The 27,876-nt window shown below is 37.1% G+C and overlaps 1 protein-coding gene and 1 pseudogene across 3 annotated transcripts in view; one reads left to right on the plus strand and one right to left on the minus strand.

Moving 5' to 3' along the window:
* The window catches only part of LOC118829829, a 45,583-nt pseudogene extending 44,803 nt beyond the window's left edge, over positions 1 to 780 (minus strand).
* CTDSPL2 (CTD small phosphatase like 2) overlaps positions 1 to 27,876 on the plus strand; it is a 117,512-nt gene that overhangs the window by 44,138 nt on the left and 45,498 nt on the right. For 2 of the 3 annotated variants that reach the window (XM_036736176.1, XM_036736179.1), the window contains exons 2-3: positions 8,976 to 9,095; positions 13,074 to 13,283. In XM_036736176.1, coding sequence (XP_036592071.1) covers positions 13,098 to 13,283 — 186 coding nt within the window. In that variant the 5' untranslated portion in view covers positions 8,976 to 9,095; positions 13,074 to 13,097. The remainder of the gene's footprint in view (positions 1 to 8,975; positions 9,096 to 13,073; positions 13,284 to 27,876) is intronic. The other variant, XM_036736177.1, reaches the window with a different exon arrangement.

A 27,876-nucleotide genomic window follows, 5' to 3' on the forward strand; every position in this document is an offset into this window, starting at 1 on the left:
ATAGATAATGGACAGTCCTCTTGTTTTCACTGTTGTCCTTCTTGTGCTTTCACTTGATATGGTAGACTATGTGGTTGTCAAAGTCCTCCCCACTCGAGTGTCCCTGGCTGTGGACTTGACTATAAAAGATGCCATCTTCAGTGGTAAGAATGGAGATATTGAAAGTACCCCCTCCAAGGTCAAAGACTTACACAATTCTTTCAGCACCAACCTTTTTGCCAAGCCATAAGCGATAGCAGCAGCATTAGCTGCATTAGCAACAGTAGCAGGTTCATTGATGATTTGGAGCACGTTGAGACCAGCGATGGTTCCAGCATCTTTGGTGGCCTAATGTTGGGAATCATTGAACTAGACTGGTACTGTGATGGGACAGTCTTCCTAAGGTAAGCTTCAGCAATTTCTTTCATCTTGGTCAAGACCACAGAAGATACTTCTTCTAGATAGAAACTTTTGGTCTCCCCTTTGTACTCCACTTGGACCTTAGGCCTGCCTGCATGATTGACCACTGTGAAAGGCCAATGATTCATGTCTGACGCTGCATATCATCAGATCTGCAACCAATCAGACAATTGGCATAAAGGACTATGTTGGTGGGGTTCATTGCAACTTGATTCTTTGCAGCATCACTTACTAAAGGTTCTAGATTGGTGAACACAATATAGCTTGAGGTGGTCCTATTTCCTTGTTCACGAGCAATGATCTTCACTTCCCATGTTGGAAGACTCCCCTACAGGAATAAGTGGTGCCATGATCAGTGCCAACTACAGATCCCTTTGACATTGTTGCTGAGGCATTGAGGGTCATAGCTGGCCACTGTGGAGCAAGATGGGCTACTGCTCTGCTGAGTAGACCTTTTATAGTCCTTTCCAGTCACACAAATATATTTAACTTTTTTATATTTCTTGATTCCTGTGTTTACATTTCTTAGTACTTATCTGGTCTTTTTATCAGGAATGTTTAGAAATCTAAGCATTCTGTTTCATTGAAGGTCATGGTTTTTCCCAAGTTATTCTTGGTTGTACAATTCTATCTTTTGCTTTTTAGAATATCATACTCCAAGCTCTCTTCTTTATAGTGGTAGTTGCCAAATCTTGTGTTATCCTAACTGTGATTTCTTAGAATTTGAACTTTCTTTCTGGCTGATTGCTTGCAGTATTTTTTTCTTTGACCTGGAAGCTCCAAGTTTTAGCTGTGGTGTTCCTTGAAGCTTTCATATTGGGTTTTCTTCCTGGTATTGACTGGTGGATTCTATTTTTACTTTGCTTTCTGGTTCTAGTAGATCATTGGGAAGATTTCATCATATATGATATCCAGGCTCTTGTTTTATTTTATTTTTTTTTTGTCATGGCTTTCAGACCACTGATTCTTCTCCTTGACCTGTTTCCCAAATCAGTTATTTTTTATATGAGAGGTATCTTATATTTTCTTCCTTTGAATTTGTTTTTGCATTTTTTTATTTTGTCCTGGATTCATTAACTTACATTTTATCAGTTCTGTTACTTGGGTAAAGTTTTGTACCTCATGTACTAAGCTATTAGTATTACACATCTGATCTAGGTCAAAGTCTTATAACTTCTCTCTCTGAGCTTTGAAAGCTTTTGACCCTTGATTGGCTCTGGGCAAAACAAGAGCTATAGGTTTGTTCCTGGTTGGAGCTATAGTAGACTGTTGCTGGCTTCATCCTGGTCTACTGACTCTGGAAGGCTCTGCAGGTTCAGATCAACAGAACAATACCCCCTTAGTCTGACCTTCTTGTTACCATTACTTAGCTGCAACCTAGTTCTGTGGACTGAATCTGTGACCCTGATCTAAGGTCAGACATACAGCTTCCACTAGCATCTTTGTTCCTCTGCCTTATACAGAGCCTCAAACTGGATACTCCTTTTCTCAGAACAGTTTCTCAGTCCGCATCTCATTCTTTGTGCTGACAGACCTTGTGTGGGGCTTCTTAGTTGGACCCCCTCTACAATACCTACACATCAGTAAATATTATACGCCTACTCCCTGCTACGTGCCAGGCATTATGAAATGCTAAGGATACAAAGAAAGGCAAAAGACAACCTCTGCTTTCAATTGGCTCGCAGTCTAATGGGAAAGCAACCTGAAAACAACTATGCCCAGATAAGATATATACAGAATAAATTGGACATAATTAATATCCACATTAAGGGGGATAAAAGTAAGGCTTCTTGAAGAAGGTGAGGTTTTAGCTGTGATTTGAAAGGAAACCAGGAGAAAGATATGAAAAGGGAGAGAATTCCAGGCATGGAAAACAAGCAGTGAAAATACCTGGAGTCAAGAGAGGCTGTGTCTTGTTCAAGGAGACCATTGTCACTGGATCACAGAGTACATGCAATTAGTTACTCTATCCAAAGCTGGAGAAATGACTCGTATTTTCTCTTTGAATTTTCTGAGCACTACTTGGTTTGATGGGCTGTACTTGCCCCTCTGATTGGGGAGTGGAGCCTTTATTTAAGAAGGGGAGGTAGAGACATCTCCTCACTTCCCACCTGACAGCACTCATTTCTGATTTCTTTGGCTTCCCTACCTGTGTTCATTTTGGATTTCTTTGACCTCTGCATCCTGTCCCCAGTAGTATCATTATCAAGATTCAACTCATCCTTGGTACTCACGCCTCGTCAGTACCCTCTGCCCCTCTGATTGGAGGGTGGAGTCATAAACTATTAATCTCCGGTTAAGGAGAGAAGGCTGGTGAGATCTCCTCAAACATCTCATTTCCCACCTAGGAGCACTCATACTGACTTCTTTGGCTTCTGCTGCACTCACTCATTTTAGATTTCTTTGATCTGTCCACCCTGCCCTTCCTTCTTATCTCCCCTTGCCTCCTCCCCACCTTCTCTTTAGCTTTCTTTTGTGTGTTGTCCCCATTTTATAACAAGCTTTTTCAGGGTAGGGACTGTTGTATCTTTTTGTATCCCCGGTGCTTAGCACAATGGCACATAGTAGGCAATTAATGTTAGTTGAATTGAATTTGCCCCAAATCTAGGTTAAAGAAGAATTAAGCTTTCCTCAATAGGTATGAAAGGGGTAAGATGACAGTAGCCTAAATCCCTGGAATCTATGCTTGGTGCCCTGAGTCTGTCTTTCTTTTGGGGAATCATCCTCACCCAGTCTGGTGATGTCTTGGCTATAAAAAGCTCTTGTTAAACATTTTATGGTTGACTTTTAAAAACTTTTGAGGCAAAGCAAAACTTTCCTGCAGTTTTAAGTATTTAAGAGCCCTTAAGTAGCCATTCACTTGTTTATTTGAAGCAAGAGAAATAATGTTGACTTTATTTTGTCCATTAGCCCAAGCCATAAAATCTGGATTCAGTACTTTGGGTTGGAAAATGTTTATCTGTAAGATAGCTTTAAAATAACAGCCCAATTAGTTTTTCAATACATGTCTAAAAAACAGCCAAAGGCTTCTATTTATGTCTTCTTTGACATCTTAACATATTATTGATTTCTCTCTTCTGTGGGACTGTCTTGTCTTGATTCTCTCAGCATTTTTTTTCTTTTTTCTTAACATTGATTTTTTCATTTTGAGTTCCAAGTTCTCTCCGTTTTGCCCTCCCCACTCATTGAGAAGGCAAGCAGCCGTGATACTCATTATATGTCTGAAGGAGGGAAGGGGACTTTGGCTGAATCCAAACCCCTTAATAAAATAATTTGTTCTGTAAAACTTGGACTCAGTCAGAGGGCTGCACTTGAGGACCTAGAGGCCACATGTGGTCTTGAAGCTGTTGGTTCCCCACCCCTGATATTTCCATATTAGCCATGTTGCCAAAAAAAAAAAAACCCATAGTTGAGATGATCAACTGTGAAAGACTTCACTCCTCTGATCAGTATGATGATCCAAGACACTTCCAAAGGTCCTGTGATGGAAAGTACTGTCTACCTCCAGAGAGAACTGATGAACTCTGAGTACAGATTGAAACATACTTTTTTCATTTTCTTTATGTTCTTTATTTTTTATTTATTGTGCAACATGGTTAAATATGGAAATAGATTGTGCATGACTGAACATGTTTTTGATATCTTGTGGCTTGTCTTCTCAATGGGTAGATATGGAGTGGGAGGGAGAGAACTCAGAATTTAAAAAAAGGAAAAAATGTTATTACTGTGTGCAGTGTTCTCCTGGGTCTACTAGCTTTACTTTCATATAAGTCTTCTCAGGTGTTGGTTTTTTTTTTTTTTTTTGAAACCATCGGCCTCATCATTTCTTATTTTAAGAATAAACATCACAATCCTATACCACATTTTGTTCTATCTTGCTATTCCCCAGTTGATGGGTATCCCCTTCATTTCCAATTCTTTGCCACTACAAAAAGAGTTGCTATACATATTTTTATACCTGTAGGTCCTTTTCCCTTTTTTTGATCTCTTTGGGATATAGACCTAATAGTAGTATTGCTGGGTCGAAGAGTATATATGCAGTTTTATAGCTCTTTGGGCATAGTTCCAAATTATTCTCCAGAATAGTGGACCAGTTCACAACTCCGCCAACATCAATATTCTTTTCTTGGTGAGTTCAGTACCTGGCTTACAATTTTTCTTTCTTCCTTAACTCCTCCTCTTTAATTCTAGGGGACTTCAGCATACATATTCACTCTCCCTCAAGCACCCTAATCTCCTAGGTCCTCAATTTACTCAATTTCCACGACTTATTCCTCTACCCTACTTCAGTCAAACACAAATTGATTTTTTTTCTGTCATCTACACGTGGCACTACTTCCATGTTCAAAAATTCTGAAATTTCCTTATCCGATTATTTTCCACTTCTCTGTCTCCTTTCTCTTACTAAATCCTACTCTTCATCTACACCGAGACCTCTAGTCCCTTGATCCTTCAGTTTTATGCAAAGCCATCACCCCTGCATTAGCCACACTTTTCCTTTCCTCATCTTGACTCTGTGGTGAACCAGTTCAGTTCTACACTTGTCATCTCTCAAATCCCTCAATCTCTTATCATATTGCCAATTACAACCAGCCAGGCCTCAGCCTTTGATCTCTCCCACCATCTACTGCCTTTCATGCATGCTGCTGAATAAAGGTAGAGAAAATCATACAACCATTCTGGCAGATTCCAATACAGATTCATGTCACACAACCTCAACTGGGCCCTCATTACTACTTGGAAATCTTTCTGCACCTCCTTAGCATCTCAATATCCCATTCTCCACAGCAGCTCTTCCAAACCTTTTATTCCTCTTCTGCCCCATCCCCCAACCCCTACTCTCACCCTCTCAGCTGAGAACCTTGCCTCATATTTCACCAAAAAAAATTGAGGCCATTGGTTGTAAGCTACCTCTTCTCCCTCATCTCTCATTATTCAGATCCCTTTCTAACCACTCTTAATTTTAGCTCCTTTCCTCCTACTTATTCCATATATAGCTTGTTTGTGAATTTTTGTTTTGTTATTGTCTTTCCCATTGGATTATGAGCTCCTTGAGAACAAGGACTCTTTTGCTCCTTTTTGTATACCTAGCACTTAACATAATGCCACGGCATTTAATAAATGCTTATTGACTGACTAGAATGAACTTCAGTCCAACCTGTATCTATAGCATTTCTAACAAGTGGTAAGCCAGGTACTAATAGAAGACTTCCAGTGTTGGGGAAGTCATTATCTCTTAGAGGCTTCTCACTTCTCATACCTTCCCCCTTCAGTCTGTTCTCCATGCCACAGCCAGACTAAGCATGCAATTCGGCTTCATTTTATTCCTCCTTATATCCTTCAAATGGTTTTAAGCTGCCCTGGCACTTTGTTCTGTGCTGTTCAGCAGTATTGCTTTGTTCACCCATTGCAACCAACTAAATCTAATTACTTGGGCCTTGTCTCTGTTCTTCTTTTGGAACTTTAGCCTTTTAGATCTTAGCCCCAAATGTACTTTTATTAGGTAACTATGTGAATTATGAGGGATACAAGTAAGTCATTTATCCATGCATTTTCTGTCTTATCAAATATATATGTCAAGTGATATTCTTAGCCTAGTTCCTTCCTGCTATCCGATACCATTTTGGACTAACAGTTGATATGTGCTAAGTGAATGCAAACTAATACCAGTCTAGGTCATACTTATATAAATCTGGTATCCTAAAAATAAGTCATCCATATGTAGGCAGTTGATACTGTTTGTGGCATTATGTTGCTATAAACCATGTTTTATAGCAGATCATATTTTCCCATAGGAACTGTTATAATTGTGGGTTGTATTCTTGACCAAGAAATTGACATCAAATAAAGCATGGATATGGACAAAAAAGATGTCACAAAAAGCAAAGATGTGAAAACAGTGCTTTAATCATGAAATATGAGTTATTCTTCGACCACTGTAGATAACAACCTTTTAGTATGTTAAATGATAGCCTTTATGAATTGCTTTAGCTAAGATAATTCACCACTTCATAACCAACCTTTTGATAATAACCTTCTCTGTACTTTGTGAGGTTGAGTCCATACTTCACCTTTTTGGCTTGAGTAGCACCTACCAGAGTTTTGCTTCTGCTAGCATGATCTTTGAGATTCCCACGGTCACCTCTGTGTCATGATACGTTTAAAATTTCAGTGGAAAGCAAAAGCTCTATGTATCTAAAATTAATAAAATATACCAAAACTATTTCAAGTCCTGTAAAATGAGCATAAATGCATGACACACAAAGGTCTGCAGTTTACCATACATAATGTGTACACAAATCTACTATATCATAAATTTGTCCTACAACTATGTACCAGTGCTAATAACAATTTAAATAGCATTTTGTGCATACTACCTTATGATAATTGTAGTTGAGATTCCCAAGAATTCAGTTTAATGAACATGTATGTGCCCACTATGTGTAAAACAATTTATTTGGCACTGATATATAGACAGAATGGGATAATTTCTTGCCTTCAAGGATCTTGCTTTCTGCTGAAGTGATAGAGCATGTCTGCAGGTTCTTGTACTATATAATACAAGGGAAATTAAAAGAGAGGATACTAACAAATGATAAGGAGTAGGCTAAGGAATGAAGGCTTCTAAGAGTAGTGGCAACTCCTCCAGCCTTGTTGGACTAGATGACCTTTGAAGTCCCATTTATTTCTTGGAATCTATTTAGGCTAGCCCTTATTTTTTAGAGCAAATATTAAGCATCAATAAAACTAAACATACTTTGTAGTTATTTATATATAAATTAATTTCAGTGCATAAAATGCCATCATATCTATCACTGCCTCAATCTCCAGCATCTTATTCCCTTTAACTTTTCCTATTTCATGTTCATAGTTCATGTGTACTATTTATTTGGTTCTTTTTCTTACTTAGCATTATTCATAAAAATCTTTTTCATATTCCTCATACTTATCTTAGTTGCATCATAGTATTCCATTTCATTAATGCTTTGCAGATTTTTAATCATTTAATCATTTAACATTGATTATTTAATCATCTTTTGGACATTTAGATTGATTCCACTATCTTGCAATTAAAAATTATATTGCTGTGAAAATCTTTAAACAGGTAACATTCCCAATAGTGTGATTACTGGGTCAAAGGATGTTGTGTTTTGTTTTGTTTTTTAACTTTTGTTACACACTGCTAGATTGCTTACTGAAAAAAACTGAGATTCCACCAACAATGGCTGAGTGTACCTGTTTTCCCTCAACCCTAAGGCGTATTGCTTTTCTTTATTTTGGCCAGTTTGATGAGAATCAGGTATAGTGCCTCACAGTTCATTTAGTTTCCACCTCTTTGATTATTAGTGAAGTTGAACATTTTTCAATTATTTTTTCTTTTTTTTTTTTCAATTATTGACAGTTTGTGCTTCCTCTTGAGAATTATCTGTATCTCTTAGCCAGTTCATTATAGACCAGGAGTTATTTTTTCCAATTTTCAGTGGTTCCTTTAAAAGATAAGAAAACACAATCCAGAGAACTGGCTACAAAATCAGAGTTGGAAGAGATTTCAGAGGTCGTCTAGTCCAACCTTCATAAGATCCCTGACAAGTGGACTCCCAACTTTCTACTTAAAGACCTACAATGATGATAAAGAACACGTTGCCCCATTAGGCAGTCCATTCTTCTTCTAACAACAGCTCTTTATTTTTAAGCAATTCTGAATCTCCCAAGGCAAGCACAAATCTCCTCTCATTTCTAATATGAAAACCCATTAAATATTGTCCGTTCTCCTCCAGGTTAAACTTTCTTTGTGAATTTTCCAGAATCATTATTCTGTCTTTATAGCTTCATTCAAAATTCCATTCATTCTTTTGAAAATTAGAAAAGTACTGGATAAATCACAAATTGCTATTTGAATGTAAGTTCCTGTTACTTAAAGTGACCTAAAAATTTGGAAGCCTCAAAATATGAGGATTTACAGGGCCATGGGCTTTCTTGAATCTTGTCCTTTTTTTTGTCTTCATTTCTTTGCTGTCCCCAAATACTAAAGGGCAGTCTAATATAGTAAGTCATACCCTTCAGGTTTGTAGGATAGGGAAAGACAGTCAAACTGTTTCATTAGGGGGTGTTTAACATCGATTATTTGGAGATACATATTAGAGTTTTAAATTTTAAAATAAGATATCCCGTCACTGCTATAGAAATCATGGAATAACTGGTTGAAGACAACAACTAAAATATACCTTTTAAGTTCTAGATACTATATAGATGGAAAAGTGGGGATTACTTGTAATAGTTTCACATTCATAGATTGTGTACACCTGTACATGTTCTTTATTTATAGTTTATATTTTGGCTACTTTGTTTATTCTAAAAGTTCAAGAACGGGCTACCCAGGATGGATTTTATTTAAATTATGTTGACATAAAATCATAAGGGCAGATTCGATTTACCAACTTTTTCATTAAAAAATAGAATCTTTTTATGTAATTTTAATATGTATTCTTTGTAACCAACTGATAGATTTAGGATTTTATTTTAGGAGGTAAACACTGTATATTTTAAAGCAGTGACTTATTTTGCTATTTTTTCAGATTACTCTTGCAGCTGCATCAGAAATCTGAGCGGGATGACTTGGTTATTTTATTTACCAAAGCTGATTGAAGCAGATACATGTGAAGTCATTGGGAGGTGAACCATCTCCAATTCAACAGGTTAATCATGGATATTTGGGGGAATATTTTTGTCACATGTATTAGGTGGATAATAGCCACCCAAAACACATTTACCTAAAACAACTTTGGTTGTCAGAGTATTTTTCTTCAATAATAAGCCCTTATGAGAGGCAGCCTGGTGTAATAGATAGAAAGCCAGCCTTGAATTTAGGAAAAATCTGGATTAAAGTCCTTGTTTCTGACACATATGGTCTGTATGACAGGGGCCAAGTCATTTAACTGATCAGTGCTCCAGGAAGGTCTCTAAGATTATAAATTGTAGAGCATTTGCAGATCTATGTTGGTAGGAGTTTCCTCACAATGAAATCATGGGTCTGCCCCACCCCTTAACAACAACAAAATTACCTTAATCCTAAATTATTTTTAACTACAGTTAATAAAAATTTTAAACTACTTTAGTTACTGTGTTAGTGTGAATATAAGTTGTCCCTTTCCCTTAAGTCTAACTGTTATAAAAACCTAAGCATGGCCTAAGATTGGTTTTGTTTTACACTATTTAACTAAATATTTGCTTTCTTTAAAAGACATACCATTTGAGGAGTGTGACCTGTAATTGGAGAAATACATTAAATGAAATATGTATTTTAAAGCTAAGATGAAATCTGTTCTAACCAGTTATAGAATCATAAAAATATTACCTAAAAGAAAGGATGGCCATCATTTCTAGTAATTTCTGAGGATGCAAATAGGTTTGATAACTAAAATTAAGCATCTCTTTGACAGTTAAGTGATTTCTTGATACTTAGTAGGAATTCAAAAAATTTGACCCTTAGAGTACATGGCTGCTATGTGACCCAATGTAAGTTTTTCCCAAAAGACTATGAAATTCCTTGTTGTATAAATTATCTTTTTTGTAGACATTATTGTAAGAAAATCTTTTAAATAAGAAAACCATGTCACCTCCATGCCATGATATAAGGCATCAGAGTCTAGTAGGTCTTTATTAATAGAAGATAAAAGCTATATATATGTGTGTGTGTATGTGTTTGGAATTAATAAAAATAGTAAATTATGATGTCATAAAACCTAGAAATGTAGGGGGGAAGTGGGAATCAGGAAAAAAACCACCATGATCACACAAAAAAAGTACAGTCTCTACCGTACTTTAAACAAAGTTTTTGTCCATATAAGCCAGATCTCGAATAAGGGACTTACCGGGATTGTAGACCAACATTTAACAGTCTAACTAGAGAACTGTGTAAAAAAAAAAATTAAGAGATTTTAAATAACATAAAGCCTTTTTGGAGCTGATAGTAACAAATGAAAAGAAGAAATGATGGCTGCTGTGTGTGAAAAGGTTTATAACACAGTTATATAATCTGATCATTTGGGACCGAGCTGGGATCCAGATGAGAGAAGAATAGTAGCCTAGAAAGGATTTTTGGATGTGCCTTTTTGGGGGCTTATGAGGTATAGTTGAAGTGAAAATATATACATGGAAGCCTCTAAGTTTCTACAATTGTATTTTTGTATAATTAACAGAACTATAGCTTTTCTGACTTCCTGGTTACTTTATTGAAATCCCAAACCTTGTTAAGGTTTTTTGGCCCCAGGAGCTCAGATGTATTGAAAAGAGTTGGCATTGTATATATGTATATTATTTTGGAAACCTTCCTGAATATGAAGTGCTGATTACTTGCATAGGCTTTGCTTTTTTCAAAGCTCTTTTTAGCATATTAGTTCATCCTTTCTTGTTTCTTGTTCTGCTTACCTCAGAAATAGTAGTTTAACCATTTTCCAGGTGAGGAAACTGAGGCAAGTGACTTCAAGTTCTAATAACTAATGAAAGAACTGGAACTTAAATAAATCAAAGGTTCTTGATTCCTAGTCCATTGTTGCTTCCCTTACATAGCAAAATCAGTAAATATGTGTAACCCCACGTTAGCACAGATGCCTCTGACACTAAGGGCCCAAGTTACTTCATTGAAGAAAAGATATAGTCATAATCATGCTTCTCTTGGCTCTAACCTCCACCCTGAAACCTGTGGAAACTCTTTAACGCTGCAGAGCCTTGTCGGCTGGTATCAGTTTCTCACTTGTGTGAAGTCATTGGCCACAATGTATTAGGTGGAAAGTTTTTTTGTTAAAGGAAAAGGTAACATTATATATTCTCTACCAAGTAAATTTTAGTAACCCTGACAGAGTTTTTCTCAGGGTAACAGTTCCAGCATGAAGAATTTTCTCATGGGAATGTTTTATGAGCTGCTCTTAAAGCAACAGTCTGCTGGCCTTGCTTCTACATAAGAATTCTAAAAATTGTGGGGTGGCTCCTGCTGTTGTGCTTAGGGGCTTGCTGCTGTCCTCAGCTAAAGTCTTCTTAGGCTGATGTTCTTGCAGGATACCCAGAGCTTTCCTTGAGTACCCGATATATCTTATTAAGGAAATACTAAGAGTTCTTTTGGTCTGGCTACAAGCTCTAGCAGTGATGTGCCAGACCAGGGATTTCCCCCTTATTGATGGTTATCTTCTGCTCTCAATTCCACCACCTCTGAATAACTGAACAGAGACTTGCTAAGACCAGGGCCTTTGTCACCTTGATAGAGTGACACACATTTTGACCCTCTTTGTAGATAGAATAACTGAAGACATAACTAAAACCTCATCTCAGTCTGTTTTGATATTTGGGTTTCAACACTTTTTATTTCTTTGTAGTCTAGAGGTTGACAGAGCACCTTAATTCTTTGCCAATTTATTCTCCTCTGGTACTTGGTTAAGATTAATTAAATTTCCTGTCCCCTAGTTATCTCAGTAGTCCTAAAAACCTGTTCAGCAGTCTCTGAAGTCAGATTGGGGAAGTGGAGGTCAGAGCATTGGATTTTGTGTTTTATTTAAAAACAAAAAAAGAATAAGCAGCCTCTATAGTTTACAGACTACAAGCCAGGGAGTTGGAGAAAGGCATAGACATAGCATGGGACAGTGGAATGAGCATTGACTCTGGAGTCCTGTAATTAGAGGACCTGGGTTCATATCCTACCTTTAACATTTACTACCTATGTGATCTTGAGCAAGTCACTTAACCTTCATGGGGGTCAGTTTCCTCATCTGTGAAATGAGGAGAGATTGGTCTAGAAAGTTTCTGAAGTGTCTTCCAGTTCTAGATCTCTGGTCCTATGACTACATAGTCCTGGGCCTCATGTTGTGCTAATTGGCTATTAATGTACATTTGTCCTGTGAGACAATCTTAGCTGGTCTGCTTGACTAACTACTATTTGTTTTCTCCCTTCTAAAAACTACCCTCATGAATATATGCAAGACTTTTTAGTTTATATTTTTCTAGTGGTCTCTAGGACAGAGGTTCTTAACCTATGATCTGTGAACTTTTAGAAAAATACTTTGCTAACTATTTCAGTATAACTTAACTACCTTTGTAAATCCTATGCATTTAAAAGCATTATTCTGAGAAGGGGTCCATAGTTTTCACCAGATTGCCAAGGGGTCCATGACACAAAGAAAGTTAAAAACCTCTGTTCTGGAAATTATTTTTAGTGCTTAAGGCATAGTAGATTTGACCCTAGAATATAGCCAGAAAGCCGATAATCTCCTACTTAACTACATCCCATCTTTGATAGTAATATGTTTTAAAGAAATCCTTTACTTAATAGTGTCCTATTTTTGTTTCGGCATGTTTCAAGATATTAGCAGTATGCCATTTTAAGAGGTAGCATTGCCTGAGTTAAGCATACTCAATACCCTTTAAAAGCCAAATGACCTTTACATTGAACCACAGGGAGTGGTCATACATTTTTTTTTTTGCTTTGCTATTTACATATTGCTTGAATTAAGTGATAGGAAACTGGGATTATATCTCTTATTCAGAGATTTCCATTGCAGTGATATGCTTTGGCATCAAAATTTGGCCTAAATCAGACCTAATGCCGTTTAACTACTGTGAATTTCAAGTAGATTGTTCTTAATTTTAATAACCTGTGCTTTTCTTTTGTTTTCCCCCCTCTATAGTTTTACATGTGGAACCCATAAAAGATGAGGCTGAGAACTCGAAAAGCTTCTCAGCAGTCAAATCAAATTCATACACAACGTGCAGTCAAGGCAAAGAGGAAACATTCAGAGATCGAAGATAGTTTACCTGCGGGAGTAGAAAAAACACAGAAGAATGAAACTGGCTTGTTATCATCAATTAAAAAATTCATTAAGGGAAGCACACCCAAGGTAAGGTTTCAGGTCTTAACTTAAAATGGTATTTGGTTTAAAAATGCAGAAAATAGGAGCAGGGTAATACTATACAGATTTAGACAATAGTATTGAATACATACATGACTGTTAATGATATTACAGATCAGATCTCCTTATTGCACAAATTAAAGAATTTTTTTTTGCTTCACAGTCATGGAATTTTATTTTAATGACTGTCAGGTTTAAAACAATAGGAATTCAACTGTAACAGTCTTTTAAATAAATATCTCAGGTGTATTGCATTTTTTCTGTTATACTGAGAAGCTATTTTATGAAAAAGACATGGAGGAAAGAATTTACTGAATCATTTGCAGAAGCAGATTTTGTTGTAACAAGATACGTATATGTGTATACGTGTGTGTATACACATATACATCTACACAAACACACAAACTAAAGAGCCTGAGGGAGCCATAGAGAGCATGAAATCTGATGCTTTCATTTTACAGACTGGAAACTTAGGCCTACAGAGGCTAAGTGACTTGGTCAGGGTTACTCAGTTATTTAGTGGTAGAATTGGAACTAAGGAGATTTTTTGACTCTTAGACCAGTGCTCCATGATTTCTGGGCTTGCACATGTGCTTTTTATGAACTTTTCATAATACTGGGCTTTATGTAAAATTTATTTAGCCGCTGATGGACTTCTGCTTCAAACAATAAGGGATAATGAAAAAGTATTAAAAACTTTTAGGTGGAACAAAGTTGGTAGCCATTATTATGTTAGATTTTAACAACTTGACCAAATGCAAAATTCTTGTTATGTAGCATTATTGTATGATCTTAGAATTGGAAGGAATGTTAGCTCAGTTTCCCACCTAATAAAGGAATCTACCATACAATATATATTTTCAGTGTATGCTTGAATACTTCCCAGTGATGTCAAAATTTGCTACTTTATTAAGCAGCCTTTTTGCTCTATTGAACAGCTCTAATTTTTAGGAACCTCTTACCTAGATCCAAAATCTGCTTTCTTAAAACTGTCATCTGGTGTTCTACCTTCAGAATTTAGAGAAATTAAGATTTAAGATTTTACATGACAGCAATTCATATATTTAAGTGCAGCTGTTATATTCCCTCTTGGTTTTCTCTTTTCCAAGTTAAACATTCTGAGCTCATTCAATGTTTATTATATAACATGATAAAGGAATATCATAAGGTTGTAAAGTATACTCCTCTTACCCCTTTCCTTGACCTATATATCTTTGTGTAAATAACTTCATAAGCCATATTCTTCTGTAATTTTCCCTATCAGTTATTTGTATTTGCCTGTTGAAAACTTCCCCACTTATTAAGTCTGCCCTTTTTTGGCCCTTAGTCAAATGCTTGTGGTGAAGAGGGCTCTAAGATAAATTGCCTGTCTGAAATAAAAAGTCTGCTTTGGAGAGGACAGCTATCCTGGTATGGAAGTGATGAAGGTTCTACACATCCCCACTAATTGAGTAGGAATAGTGATGAGAATGAGATATAACTAGGAATAGTGGTGAGATCTGGATATGCTGTCTATGGGCATCCTCTTGAACAGGCGTCATTGACACCTTTCTTCTTCCTGCTTTCTACCTGAAGCATATCGACCTTTGTTTCCCCTTTACTTCCATTCCAACCAACTGAGGTATGGTTGTAGCCTTCTGTCTTCAGTGATTGAGACTTGGTGAAATTCTTATCATCCAATTCTTTAAGAGTTTATTAAGCAACTGGCTATGTACAAAGCACTGGAGGTACAAAAAGAAAGAAAGGAAAATAGTATGATTTATATCACTACGTACATAATGATTAAGAAGGGAGAGCACTAATAACTTTGGAGCAGGGGAGGGGGGAGTAGGAGGAAAGTCCTCCTTTTTCCTGAGCATTTTCTTCTGCCTGTATTCTCTTGTTGATCCTCTCCCTGGTTGTCTATGCTTCATAAAAGACTTACAGTATTTTAAAGCATTTTCTAGGCTGATTCTTGAGTGAAAACCTGCATTAGTCCAAAGAACAGACTAGGACATAGATCCATCACTAACCCGTTAACCCCTTCTGGACATCTTGTACTTTGTTGGCGTCCCTCTTAAAATGTGGCATCCAGAAGTAAACACATTGGATGTGGCCTGACTAATGAGCACTAAAATCATGTAAGCTTTTTAATTTCTATGACATACTCCGGCTCATATTGACCTGCAGTTTAGTCAACTAAAGTTCCAAAGTCTTTTTCTCATTAATTGTTATTAAACAACTATTAAGATGAAATTTTCCTTCATCCTGTACTCTGGTCATTTTTTTCAGCAAACGTTTATTCCTGTTAAATTTCGTCTTACTAGCTTTTATCCCATTGTTGAGCCTATTAAATTGCATCATCCATAAATTTGATTAGATTCTATGCTTTTATCTTTTCTTTATGAACAAGAATGATTTAACAGGACAGGACCAAGGAAAGTATTGTGTACTAGAAATCTCTCTCAGAAGTGAGGGCAGATAGGGGGAGGAGGTAATTGAAAGCAAACACTTTTGAAAAGCGACAGGGTCAAGGGAGAAAATTGAACAAAGGGGGACAGGATAGGATGGAAGGAAATATAGTTAGCCTTTCACAACATGAGCATTGTGGAAGTGTTTCACATAATGATATATGTGTGATATATGTTGAATTGCTTGCCTTCCTGGGGAGGGTGGGTGGGAAGGGAAGAGGGGAGAGAATTTGGAACTCAAAGGTTTTAAAAGCAGATGCTTAAAAAAAAAAAAAGCTGTTTTTTGCATACAGCTGGGAAACAAGATATATAGGAATGGGGCATAGGAATCTATCCTGCCCTACAAGAAAGTAAGGGGAAAGGGGGTGGAGGGGCGTGGGGTAAAAGAGGGGCGGGCTGACTGGGGAACGAGTCAATAAGAATATATGCCATCTTGGAATGCAGGGGGGAGGGTAGAAATGGGGAGAAAATCTGTAACTCAAAATCATGTGGAAATCAATGTTGAAAACTAAAATATTAAATAAAAATGTTAAAATTAAGAAAAAAAAAAAGAAATCTCTCTCCAGGTTGACATTGATCCTAAGTGGTGATCTTTGGATATTGTTACTAACCTAAAAATCTCATCTAACTGTACTATCATCCAAGTGTTATTTCCCTATGTTGTCCAAAAAAAAGATAACATAGGAGACTGTTAGATGCAGTAGTAAAATGAAGATACCATACATTTGTGGTATTTCCCTGACACGCTTTCTAGTAATTCTGGTCAAAAAAGGAAATAAGGACATGTTCTTAGTGAACCCATACTAGCTATGTTCCCTTTCAGCATCTGTTCACAGGATTTATATGTATGTGTACTTCTACCCCCTCCATTGATATGGGATTGGGGGTGAGGGGGAGGTTATACTTTAAGTCTCTTAAATTGCCAGAGTTCTTTGAGTTCTAGGTCTTGGGGATACAAATACAAAAAATGAAAGAATCCCTATTCATAAGGAACTCACTATAATAGGGAAGGTAGCGTATGCGTGTGTGTGTGTGTAAGTGTGTGTATATATCATGTATTGTGTATATTGTATGTGTATATATTATAAAGAGAAAAGTACGACATAGGTAAATAGAAGGTAGTTTTGGAAACATAAGCAGTTCAAAGGAATCAGGAGAAGTTTCATGTAGAAGATAGTGCTGGAACTGTGTCTTAAAGGAAGAGAGAGATTACTGAATCTGAAGCTTTTATGTGCAAATAAGCTGTCTGAGAAAAAATAATATCCTTTATTAAGTCCTTTGCAATATAGCATCTTGTAAAGTGGTATGCTTAGGATAGGTGTTGGTTAATTAATTATTCAATAATATTTGTAAAAGTAAAAATGATGACATTATTTTGAAGACATAAAACTGACCCTTTGGCTTTCTTGATTCTCCTCCTACCTCCCTGACCTCTCCTCAGTCTCCATTACTGGATCAGTGAAGATCCTTTACCTGATCTCCTTTACTCCCTCATACACAGTATATAGTTGTCTCCCAGGGGTATTTCATAGGCACTCTTTTCTCTCTTTAAATTTTCTCCCTTGGCAGTCTCCTCAACTGTCATAGATTAAATGTCATCTGTAAAGATGATTTAGTATGAGGAGGCTTCCAGTTGATGAAATTTAATGGGGATATTTAGTTAAAAAAAAAATAACCAGAGTAAAAGATGAAGGAAAACGCCATTGTAATAGTGATTTAATAGCAGTTAATGAGAAAAAAAAAACAAACTTTAGAACTTTAATTGACTGAACTGAAGATCAGTATATGAGCCAAAGTATGACATAGCAGTTTAAAAGCTTACACAATTTTAGTGCTTATTAGTCAGGCCACATCAAAGGTAGTGTGTTCACTTCTGGGTGCCACAGTAAAGAGGGATACCAGCAGAGTACAAGATGTCCAGAAAAGGGTTAGTGATAGTGTATGTCCTAGTCTGTTCCATAGGACTAATGGAGGTTTTCATTAAAGAATCAGCTTAGTTCTTAGCTGAACTGACCTGCTAGCTATTCTCCATACACAATATAGTCTATATTCCAAATCTTTATGGAAGTGGTACCCCATTGTCTAAAATCCCTCATCACCTTTACTTCAAAAGCCCTAGTTTCCTTTCACAGCTGAGGTATCACAAATAGTAAACCTTTCCTGATTTCCCCCCGGTACTTCACTTCTCCTTCCCCCCATTTTCTCAGTGTTTCTTTGTGTATCTATATATGTATGTGTTATATTTGTGTATGTATGTACACATGTTACATACATACATGCATACCTGTAGTGCCTATAACTTAAAATCCTGTCTTCTTGCCACTGCACAGTTGTCTGGGTGTTAGGAAAAGCCTATAGATGGCATCATTTCCTTGGTATCTCCTAGGTATCTTCTACTATTCATTGTTTATTTTAAAAGCTAGTAGATTCATACAGATTGACTTATTTACAAGGGACTGAGTTGTTATGTACAGGAATATAAAGAAAAATGTGTTTTTAAAAAGAATACACTCAGTGCTGAATTGGAATAACTTTACCAAATTTAATTCTTTTAGTGTGATGTTACCAGAAAGTCTCTCTGAAATTCCCTTTTAAATTGCTTCATAATTAGTTGTATTGTAATTTATTTTATTTTATTACATCTACATTAAGGTGCATATAGTATACATCTATTACATAATAGGTACTAGGCTCTGCCTTTTTCCCTGAATAAAAAGACAACTTTAAAATGTCATGCTTCTACAGTCTTGGATTGTCAAAATTTCTGATATTGTAGTCCTAAGACTTTGTTTTCTGAATAAAGCATCACTGAAAATTGAAAAGGTAGTTTGCTAAGTTCTTTCCCTGTTGTAATGACAAAATAATTTTTGGATATTACACAAAATCATGAAATTTCAGAATTGAATAGAATTCGAAAGGCAGTATTGTCCAATTTCTACCAGAAAAGGGATCTTCTCTACAGTAGATCTGATAAGTAGTTATTCATCCTTCGTTTGAAGACTACCCATGAGAGAAAATCCTCTACATGAAGAAAACCTTCCTACTACTTTGAACATTTCACACCTAAATTTACTGCTTTGCAGCTTCCATTGTATCTAGTTCTATACCTTGGAACCAACTAGAAAAAATTTAATTTCTTTTTCCAAGTGGTAGCCCTTCAAATATTTGAAGAAAACTATCTTGTCCCTTCCTAAGTCTTTTCTTCTTCAGGCTAAACCTGCCTAGTGTCTTTGACCAACTTTCATATACCATGAGCTCAGAGCCCTTCCTCCTAATGGACTCTTTCACCTACCTATCAATGCCCTTCCTATAATGTGGTACCAAGAACTAAGCATTCTGGATACTATATCTCTGTTCATGTAGCCCAAGACCAGATTAGCTTCCTTTTCTTCCATATTACACTATTGACTAATATTGTATTTACAATCACTAAAATATCCAGCTCCTTTTCAGAACCTTGCCATTTCTTCCTATTATATACTTGTGAAGTTGATTTTTTGAACATAGATGTAAAACTTTAATATTTATTCCTATGCTGATTTAACCCAGTATGCTAGGAATCCTAACTTTGATACTCTGTGTTAACTGTCCCTCCCAGGTTAGTGTCTCCCTGACAATATTCTTAAAGGACTCTGCTATGCTTTTGTATTTATACTGTTATCTGTCCTTGCTTCCAACTTCTATTTCATATATTTTTAAAATCTTGGGACCCCCCCCCCCATCCCCAACATGCATGGCTAGGTCTGGATATAGATATCTTTAGTCAACTGCCCTTTTTCTTCTTCATTGGAACTTCTGTTCTTTATGTCCTCACAGTTTCATTCTTGAGCTTGCCATCTTTTCTGAATTCCCCTGGAGATATTTAATACACGAGCTCTTATCTAACCTTTCTCTGTACCCTTGGAAATCTGTTCTCCCCGATCTAGGGCCATGTCAGATTGTTTGGCTTTCCGCTGTCACTAGCTCTAAGATAAAAGTGGTCACTTCCTCCAAAGCTCCCCATCATTTTCATCCCAGCAACCAATTCTTACACATTGGAGAAAGTATATCTTCCTGTGTGTGTGTGTGTGTGTGTGTGTGTGTGTGTGTGTGTGTGTGTGTGTGTGAAGGAGAGAAATTATCCTTTTGGCAAGCCATGAAATTTCAGAGAAAGAGAGAAACACAGACCTAACTGATGTCTGGATAATTGAACTCTTTCACCATACCTCTGTATCAAGCCTCTGTTCTAGTCTGTAGTGGTGTTTTTTAGCATATTCTTTTTAACATAATTATTTCTATTTCTGCCTCTTTTGATTTTTACCCCAAAATTCCTACCATGGTTCTCTATGTTATAAGTTCCTTGAGAACAGAACTATCTTTTTCCTTTTTGTGTATCCCCATTGCTTGGCACAGTGTCTGGCATATAGTAGGCACTTAATAAAATTCAAGTATATCTTCTTAATATACAGTACTATCCAGTCATTCCATTTCATATTCTATTTATGAGTTATGAGCCTCACCCCACCAAGTCAGTGTTCTGCTAATCAAATCAAACTTGCCTTCTTTCATTTTAGGGTCTCTAGTTCATCTTGCTTGTTAGTCATGCTTTGTGTATTTGTGTGTGGCTTTAGGAGGCCATAGATTTTATTGCTAATTTCTTTCTTAGATTTTGATTCCTGTGAACTTCTAGGTATATGAACTATTACAGTTCTATTAGGTTATATAAGAATTAAAAACCACAAGGTGCCCATATCTCCACACACAGTGAATACTTGTAAAAATATGTATTGGAGCTTTTTTGTTAACAATCCATACTCTTTTATGAGCTTGGTAATCTGTTTTTGAAAATACTTATTCTTTCATCATTATCAGGAGAGTTAAAATGTTTGTGTTCTCCTAATCTTCGATAAAAGTAAGGACAAAGATCTGTTTTATCATTCTTATCTAATTCAATGGATATTACTATCACCAAAATTATTTTGAAGTTTCAGTGTTTTCTTAGGTTTAATTAATGTTTTGGTTAGTCATTGAGATTTTGAGTAAACGCTAAATTTCAGTTAATGTTATTTGGGTATATTTTACACATTGAGATAGCTACTCTGTCAGGTAAAATGTCAATAGTGCATATTTTATGGAGTTCCTTTCATGTAACTGCTAAGACCAAATCCTATCTAATTTGGTCTTAGAAGAACCATTAAATGTCTTAACTGTTCATATATAGGAGTCACCTTTTCTTCTGAAAGCAGCTATTTGTTAGGAAGAGTCATGGCCTGTCAAAACTAAAGGGCTACATAAAGTATCTCATTCTATATTTACTTTGGGGATACAGAAAGTGAAGCTCACCAAGGTTAAGTAATTTATACAAGGTAGCATCGTAGGGAAAAGAATCGTTTTGACTTGACTTCCACTTGTTTGGAAAATAATAGATGTCACTATCCTTAGGCCCACTATAGGGTCCTTGCTCAGTTTTTATGCCTTAGAGGTTTGGGAGCTATGTGGGTTTTGGTGACAAGCCTAAGGGGAATTAAAGGAACAAAGTATAACTGTTCATTTTTTATTGCTACTAAAATAATAACAGCTCACGTTTTTATTGCACTTTGATATCCACAAGTAGTTTCATCTCAATAGCCCTGAGAGGTAGATAGTACAAGTATTATTATCCCTACTTGAAAGGTAAGAATATTGAGGTCTACAGGGGTTAAAGCACTTCAACACAGTAATATAGCTAGAGTTAGGGTACCTAGTTGGCTCAGTGGATAGAGTGCTGATCCTGGAGTCAGGAAGATTCACCTTCCTGGATTCAAATCTAGCCCCAGACACTTACTAGCAATGTGACTGTGGGCACTTTCACTTAACCCTGTTTGCCTCAATTTCCTCATCTGTAAAAGGAGCTGGAGAAGGAAAGGGCACATGCCACTCTAGTATCTTTGCCAAGAAGACCCCAAATAGGGTCACAAAGAGTCAGACATGACTTGGGGGGAAAATGACTGAACAACAACAGAGCTGGAGTCAGATGATCTGGGTTTGAATCCTATTCAACTCTTCATTACTTTTGTGATCTTGGGCAATTAATCTCTCTCTTCTGTTCTTCCTCCCACACTTCCTTCTCTCATCTCTCCTTTCTTAAGATCCCTTCTTTGGATGAGATTCCAGAGTTGTTAAATCCATATGATTGAGTCTCTGTTTATGAAAGTAAAAACCCTTTTTTCCTGCTACCTTTCCTGGACTGTTATGTTTATGCTATTTAATCCTGCCCCTTTATAAGGCTTGTCTTCATCTGCCTTTACATTCTGCTTTATCCTCTGGAACCTCAGTACTGTTGTTTACAAACTCCCTTTCATTCTACATCTCTTCATCTTACATTCTTTCTAACATGAAGCCCTTCCTGATCTCCCCAACTACTAGTACTGACTTCCCTCCCAAACTACCTTGTGTTTAACTACTTTGTATATATTTATATTAATTCTCTTCATGGTTAGTGAGGTAGGGTAAAGAATTCTTTATTCTTATGTGTATTCTTATGTTTGTTTGCTGTCTCCCTGATTAGAAGATAAAGTTATTGCCAGTAGAGACTGTTTCATTTGTTCTTGTGTCCTCGCCATCTACTACAGTACCTAATACATGGTACAGGCTTAATAATAATGCTTGTTGATCGATTGCTTTCCTGTTCTCATAGAAACCTCTCTCCAGAAGACACCATATCCCTTTCTACTTTCTCAGATATAGTCAGTTTCTTTCATATTCTCTTGTCCCTTCAAATAACCAGTAGACCATTTGAATTCAGTATTCTTCTTTGTCACTAGTACTCCTAGACCCTTGATCTGCTGTCATTACTGTCTGTCCTCTTTTTGTTATTCAGTCCTCCTATGTCATCTCATCTCTAGCCTCGCTAGTATGATATACTGTTCTATCACATCTAGTCTGACTTTTTTTCCTATGGAATCTGTAGTTGACAACTTTACATATTGTCCTTTACCCTTTCGATTCCTGCCCTGCCAAACCTCAACTCTGGGCCACTCACATATGTCTCTTCCATTCTTCATCCATGCTGCTTTATACTACTGAGAATTGGGTCCCCTATAAATTCATATTTTTGAGTCTTATCAGGAAGACATGAGTTCAAATCCAGCCTCAGACACTTAATAGCTGTGTGACCTTGGAGAAGGAAATGGTAAACTACTTCAGTATCTTTGTCAAGAAAACCCCATGGACAGTATAACCCATGGAGTCATGAAGAGTCAGATATAACTGAATGACTGAACGACAACAGTCTCATGTGGCCCTCACTGCTGCAGTGGAAATCATTTTTTCACCCTAATTGACTTTCTATCACATTCCCCTCAAATGTAGTTCTAAAATACCTCTTTTTTTCCCTCAATCTAGGGATTGTCAGGAACTCCCTTTGTCTCCTGACAACCCTTTCTCTCAGCAGATGATTTCACTTTCTATGTAACTGAGAAAATCAAGGTTATAACCATATTCTATCTTATTTACCCTGCTTCACACTTCAAAATACTTCTAGTTCATCCTGCATCTATCTTATTTGTACTTAGTTGTTTACATGTTGTTTTCCCTGATCAGAATATGAACTCTTTGATAATGGGCACTATTTTTTGCTTGGTATTACTTGTGTGTAGCACGGTACCTCACATGTGGTAAGTGCTTAATCAGTACTTGTTGACGGACCGTATCTTTACCAATATTCTTTTCTTTTGATCCAGTCTCTAAAGAAGATGTAGTCCTTCTTGTCAAGGTCAATCCTTCTACTTGTGCCTTCAGTCCCATTGACCTCTGTCTCCTAAAGCTTCTGTCATCTTATTCTCTTATTTTCAGTCTTATTCTGTTGGCTAGCTCCTTCCTTGCTGCTTATGATCATGCCCCAGGTCTTTCCCATATCTTACAGCTTGGCAAGGAGATGAAATGATTGATTGCTGAGGTTGTTTCTGGGCTTTTTGACCTAGTGTTACACTAGCTATAAACTTCAGCAAGAAATCGTGGTAACCCATGTTGACATATTTTTCTATATCCTTGTAACATTTTTTTGGTCTCCCCTTTTTTGAATAAGTCAAGTTGGAGTTGTTTCCATTGCATGTTGGATGTAGTCCCCAAGGAAGTGAAAAACAGAAAGAAACCAATCTACCAATAAGCATTTAAGTGCCCTCTATGTGCTATTCTAGGCTTCGGTGATACAGGTAAAAAGAATTAATCAATCCCTACTGGAAAAGACCTTGCATTCTAATGGAGTAGACAGCAAGTATATACATAAATATATACAGCATAAAAATTTAGTGAATAAATGCAAATATACAAAGTACTTAAATACAAGGTGATTTCTTTTTTATTTTATTTTATTTACTTAATATATTTAGTTTTCAGCATTGATTTTCACAAGAGTTTGAATTACAAATTTTCTCCCCATTTCTACCCTCCCCCCCACTCCAAGATGGCGTATATTCTGGTTGCCCTGTTCCCCAGTCAGCCCTCCCTTCTGTCACCCCACTCCCCTCCCATCCCCCTTTCCCTCCTTCTCTTGTAGGGCAAGATAAATTTCTACACCCCATTGCCTGTGTATCTTATTTCCTAGTTTCATGCAAAAATTTTTGGTTTTGAACATCTGTTTTTAAAACTTTGAGTTCCAAATTCTCTCCCCTCTTCCCTCCACCCTCCCTAAGAAAGCAAGCAATTCAACATAGGCCACATGCGTATCATTAGGTAAAACCCTTCACAATACTCAATGTTGTGAAAGATTAACTATGTTTTGCTCCTTCCTAACCTATCCCCCTTTATTTAATTTTCTCCCTTGACCCTGTCCCTTTTCAAAAGTGTTTGCTTTTGATTACCTCCTCCCCCGTCTGCCCTCCCTTCTATCGTCCCCCCTTTTTTATCTTCTTCCTCCTTCTTTCCTGTGGTGTAAGATACTCAATTGAGTGTGTATGGTATTCCGTCCTCAGGTCAAATCCGATGAGAGCAAGATTTACTCATTCTTCCTCACCTGCCCCCTCTTCCCTTCCTACAGAACCGCTTTTTCTTGCCACTTTTATGCGAGATAATTTACCCCATTCTGTCTCTCCCTTTCTCCCTCTCTCAATATATTCCTCTCTTATCCCTTAATTTGATTTTATTTTTTTAGATTGTCATTCCTTCATATTCAACTCACCCTGTGCCCTTTGTGTGTGTGTATATATATATAATATGTATATATATATATATACACACATACATAGACACACACATATGTATATGTATGTACACACACACACACACACACACACATATATATATATATATGTATATATATGCATATTCCTTTCAGCTACTATGATACTGAGGTCTCATGAATCATACACATCATCTTTCCATGTAGGAATGTAAACAAAACAGTTCAACTTTAGTAAGTCCCTTATGATTTCTCTTTCCTGTTTACCTTTTTATGCTTCTCTTGATTCTTGTATTTGAAAGTCGGATTTTCTATTCAACTCTGGTCTTTTCATTGAGAGTGCTTGAAAGTCTTCTATTTTATTGAAAATATTTTGCCCTGGAGTACTATACTCAGTTTTGCTAGGTAGGTGATTCTTGGTTTTAATCCTAACTCCTTTGACCTCTGGAATATCGTAGTCCAAGTCCTTCCATCCCTTAATGTAGAAGCTGCTAGGTCTTGCGTTATCCTGATTGTGTTTCCACAGTACTCAAATTGTTTCCTTATGGCTGCTTGCAATATTTTCTCCTTGACGTGGGAACTCTGGATTTTTGCTACAATATACCTAGGGGTTTTCTTTTGGGGATCTTTTTCAGGAGGCGATCTGTGGATTCTTTCAATTTCTGTTTTACGCTCTGGTTCTAGAATATCAGAGCAATTTTCCTTGATAATTTCTTGAAAGATGTCTAGGCTCTTTTTTTTGATCATAGCTTTCAGGTAGTCCAATAATTTCTAAATTATCTCTCCTGGATCTATTCTCCAGGTCAGTGGTTTTTCCAATGAGATAGTTCACATTGTCTTCCATTTTTTCAGTCCTTTGGTTCTGTTTTATAATTTCTTGATTTCTCATAAAGTCACTAGCTTCTACTTGCTCCATTCTAATTTTTAAGGCAGTATTTTCTTCAGAGGTCTTTGGGACCTTCTTTTCCATTCATTGTCTTTTTGGAGCTCTTTTGCCATTTGTATTAGTCTATTTTTTAAGGTATTAATTTCTTCAGTATTTTTTTGGGTCTCCTTTAGCAAGTCATTGACTTGTTTTTCATGATTTTCTTGCATCACTCTCATTTCTCTTCCCAAGTTTTCCTATACTTCTCTCACTTGCTTCTCCAAATCCTTTTTGAGCTCTTCCGTGGCCTGAGACCAATTCCTATTTTTCTTGAAGGCTTTTGATGTAGGCTCTTTGACTTTTTTGACCTCTTCTGACTGTATGTTTTGATCTTCTTTTTCGCCAAAGAAAAATTCTATAGTATATAGTCCTTTTATGCTGCTTGCTCATTTTCCCAGCCAATTACTTGACTTTTGAGCTTTTTGTCAGGGTGTGACTGCTTATAGAGTAGAGAGTGCTTTGTCCCAAGCTTCAGGGGTTTTGTGCTGCTGTTTTCAGAGCTACTTCTATTCTAAGGTCGTATGGTGCTCCTCTCCTGGCCTGTGCTCTGGTCTGTGAGTGCAGGCACTCCTTTCTGCCATGTAACCACCAGGAGGACTCCCTCTCTGCAGCCACCACAATGCCGTGCCACACCAGCTCTCCTCCTCCCCCAAGAACCGCCAGCCAGGACCACAACCCAGATCCAAGCAGGGCACAGCAAGAGAACCTTGCCTCTGTGCCAGCAAAGAGTATCTGCACAACCACTCTGATCTGTTGCTGCTTCTGCTGCCGCTGCTACCACCCCGGGGCTGCAGCCAGACCATGCACTTCTCTCCCCCAGATCCAGCAATTTTCCCACTGACTTGCTCCATTCTCTTTGGCGTTTGTGAATTGAGAAGTCTGGTAATTGCCAGAGCTCAGTGATTCAGGACCCTGCCTGCCTGGTCTGCTCCAGCCTGGTCTGTCCTGGTGTGGCCCATGTTGGGCTGCATTCTTCTCCCAGCATGGTGTGATAGACCCTTCCCAGTGACCATCCAGGCCATCTTAGGCTGGAGATTTGTTTCCCTCTATTTTGTGGGTTCTGTAGCTCTAGAATATGTTTTGAGCCATTTTTTACTGATGTTTGGAGGGATTTGGGGGAGAGCTTAATCAATTCTCTGTTTTCAAGCTGTCATCTTCGCTCTGCCAGGGAAAAAAAGGCTCTTTGAGGTAGATGTAAGCAGAAAAATGTATTCTAGGAATGTTGGATGGCCAGTGCAAATGCATGGAGATGGGAGATGAGGTATCATGTGAAGAACAGAGAGAAAGCCAGTTTGTCTAAACTGCAGTGTCAGAGTCATAGTAATGTCCAGTGAGGCTGGACAGATAGGTTGGGGCCAAGTTGTGAAAAGTCTCTTAATATACCAGAATGTTTGTAGCAGTACTTTTTGTGGTAGCAAAATACTGGAAATAGAGTAGTTGCCCAGTGATTAAGGAGGAATGGTTAAAGAAAATACGGCATATTAATGTAAGAGAGTAATATTGCGTTGTAAGAACAATTCAGAAATTCAAAGAAATACAAAAAGACTTTTGTATAAACTAGTAAGTGGAGAAAACAGAACTATGAAGAAAATATGCACAGTGACTAAAGTAATATAATTGAAACTCATTAAAAGGCAGCGAAACTCCAGTTCACTACAGTGACAAATCTTGGAAGAACAGACAGTCCTTCTCTCAGTAGAAAGTAGAATATGTATGGGTATGAAATGTTGCTTCTTTCATCAGATGCAGTTGGTTAGAATGGTTTAACTCTGGAATATATCAAGAAGTAAATAGTATAAAAAAGAAAAGGAATCCATTAAACTTTCATAATAAATTCATTTTGCATCTTCTCATTTTTCTCCTAATTTGTTGACTTTGATCTTTGTTATAAAAAATCCATCTCTACATAGACCTAAGTTCAAAACCTACCTAAAATACTTACTAGGTCTATGACCTGGACAAGTCATTGAACCTGTCTCTGCCTCAATTTCCCTGTCTTTAAAGTTGGGGTATAATAATAGCTCCTATCTCACATAGTTTTTGTGAAGATCAAATGAGATGACGTTTACA

Source organism: Trichosurus vulpecula, chromosome 8 (genome assembly GCF_011100635.1).
Source record: "Trichosurus vulpecula isolate mTriVul1 chromosome 8, mTriVul1.pri, whole genome shotgun sequence".
NCBI lineage: Eukaryota > Metazoa > Chordata > Mammalia > Diprotodontia > Phalangeridae > Trichosurus > Trichosurus vulpecula.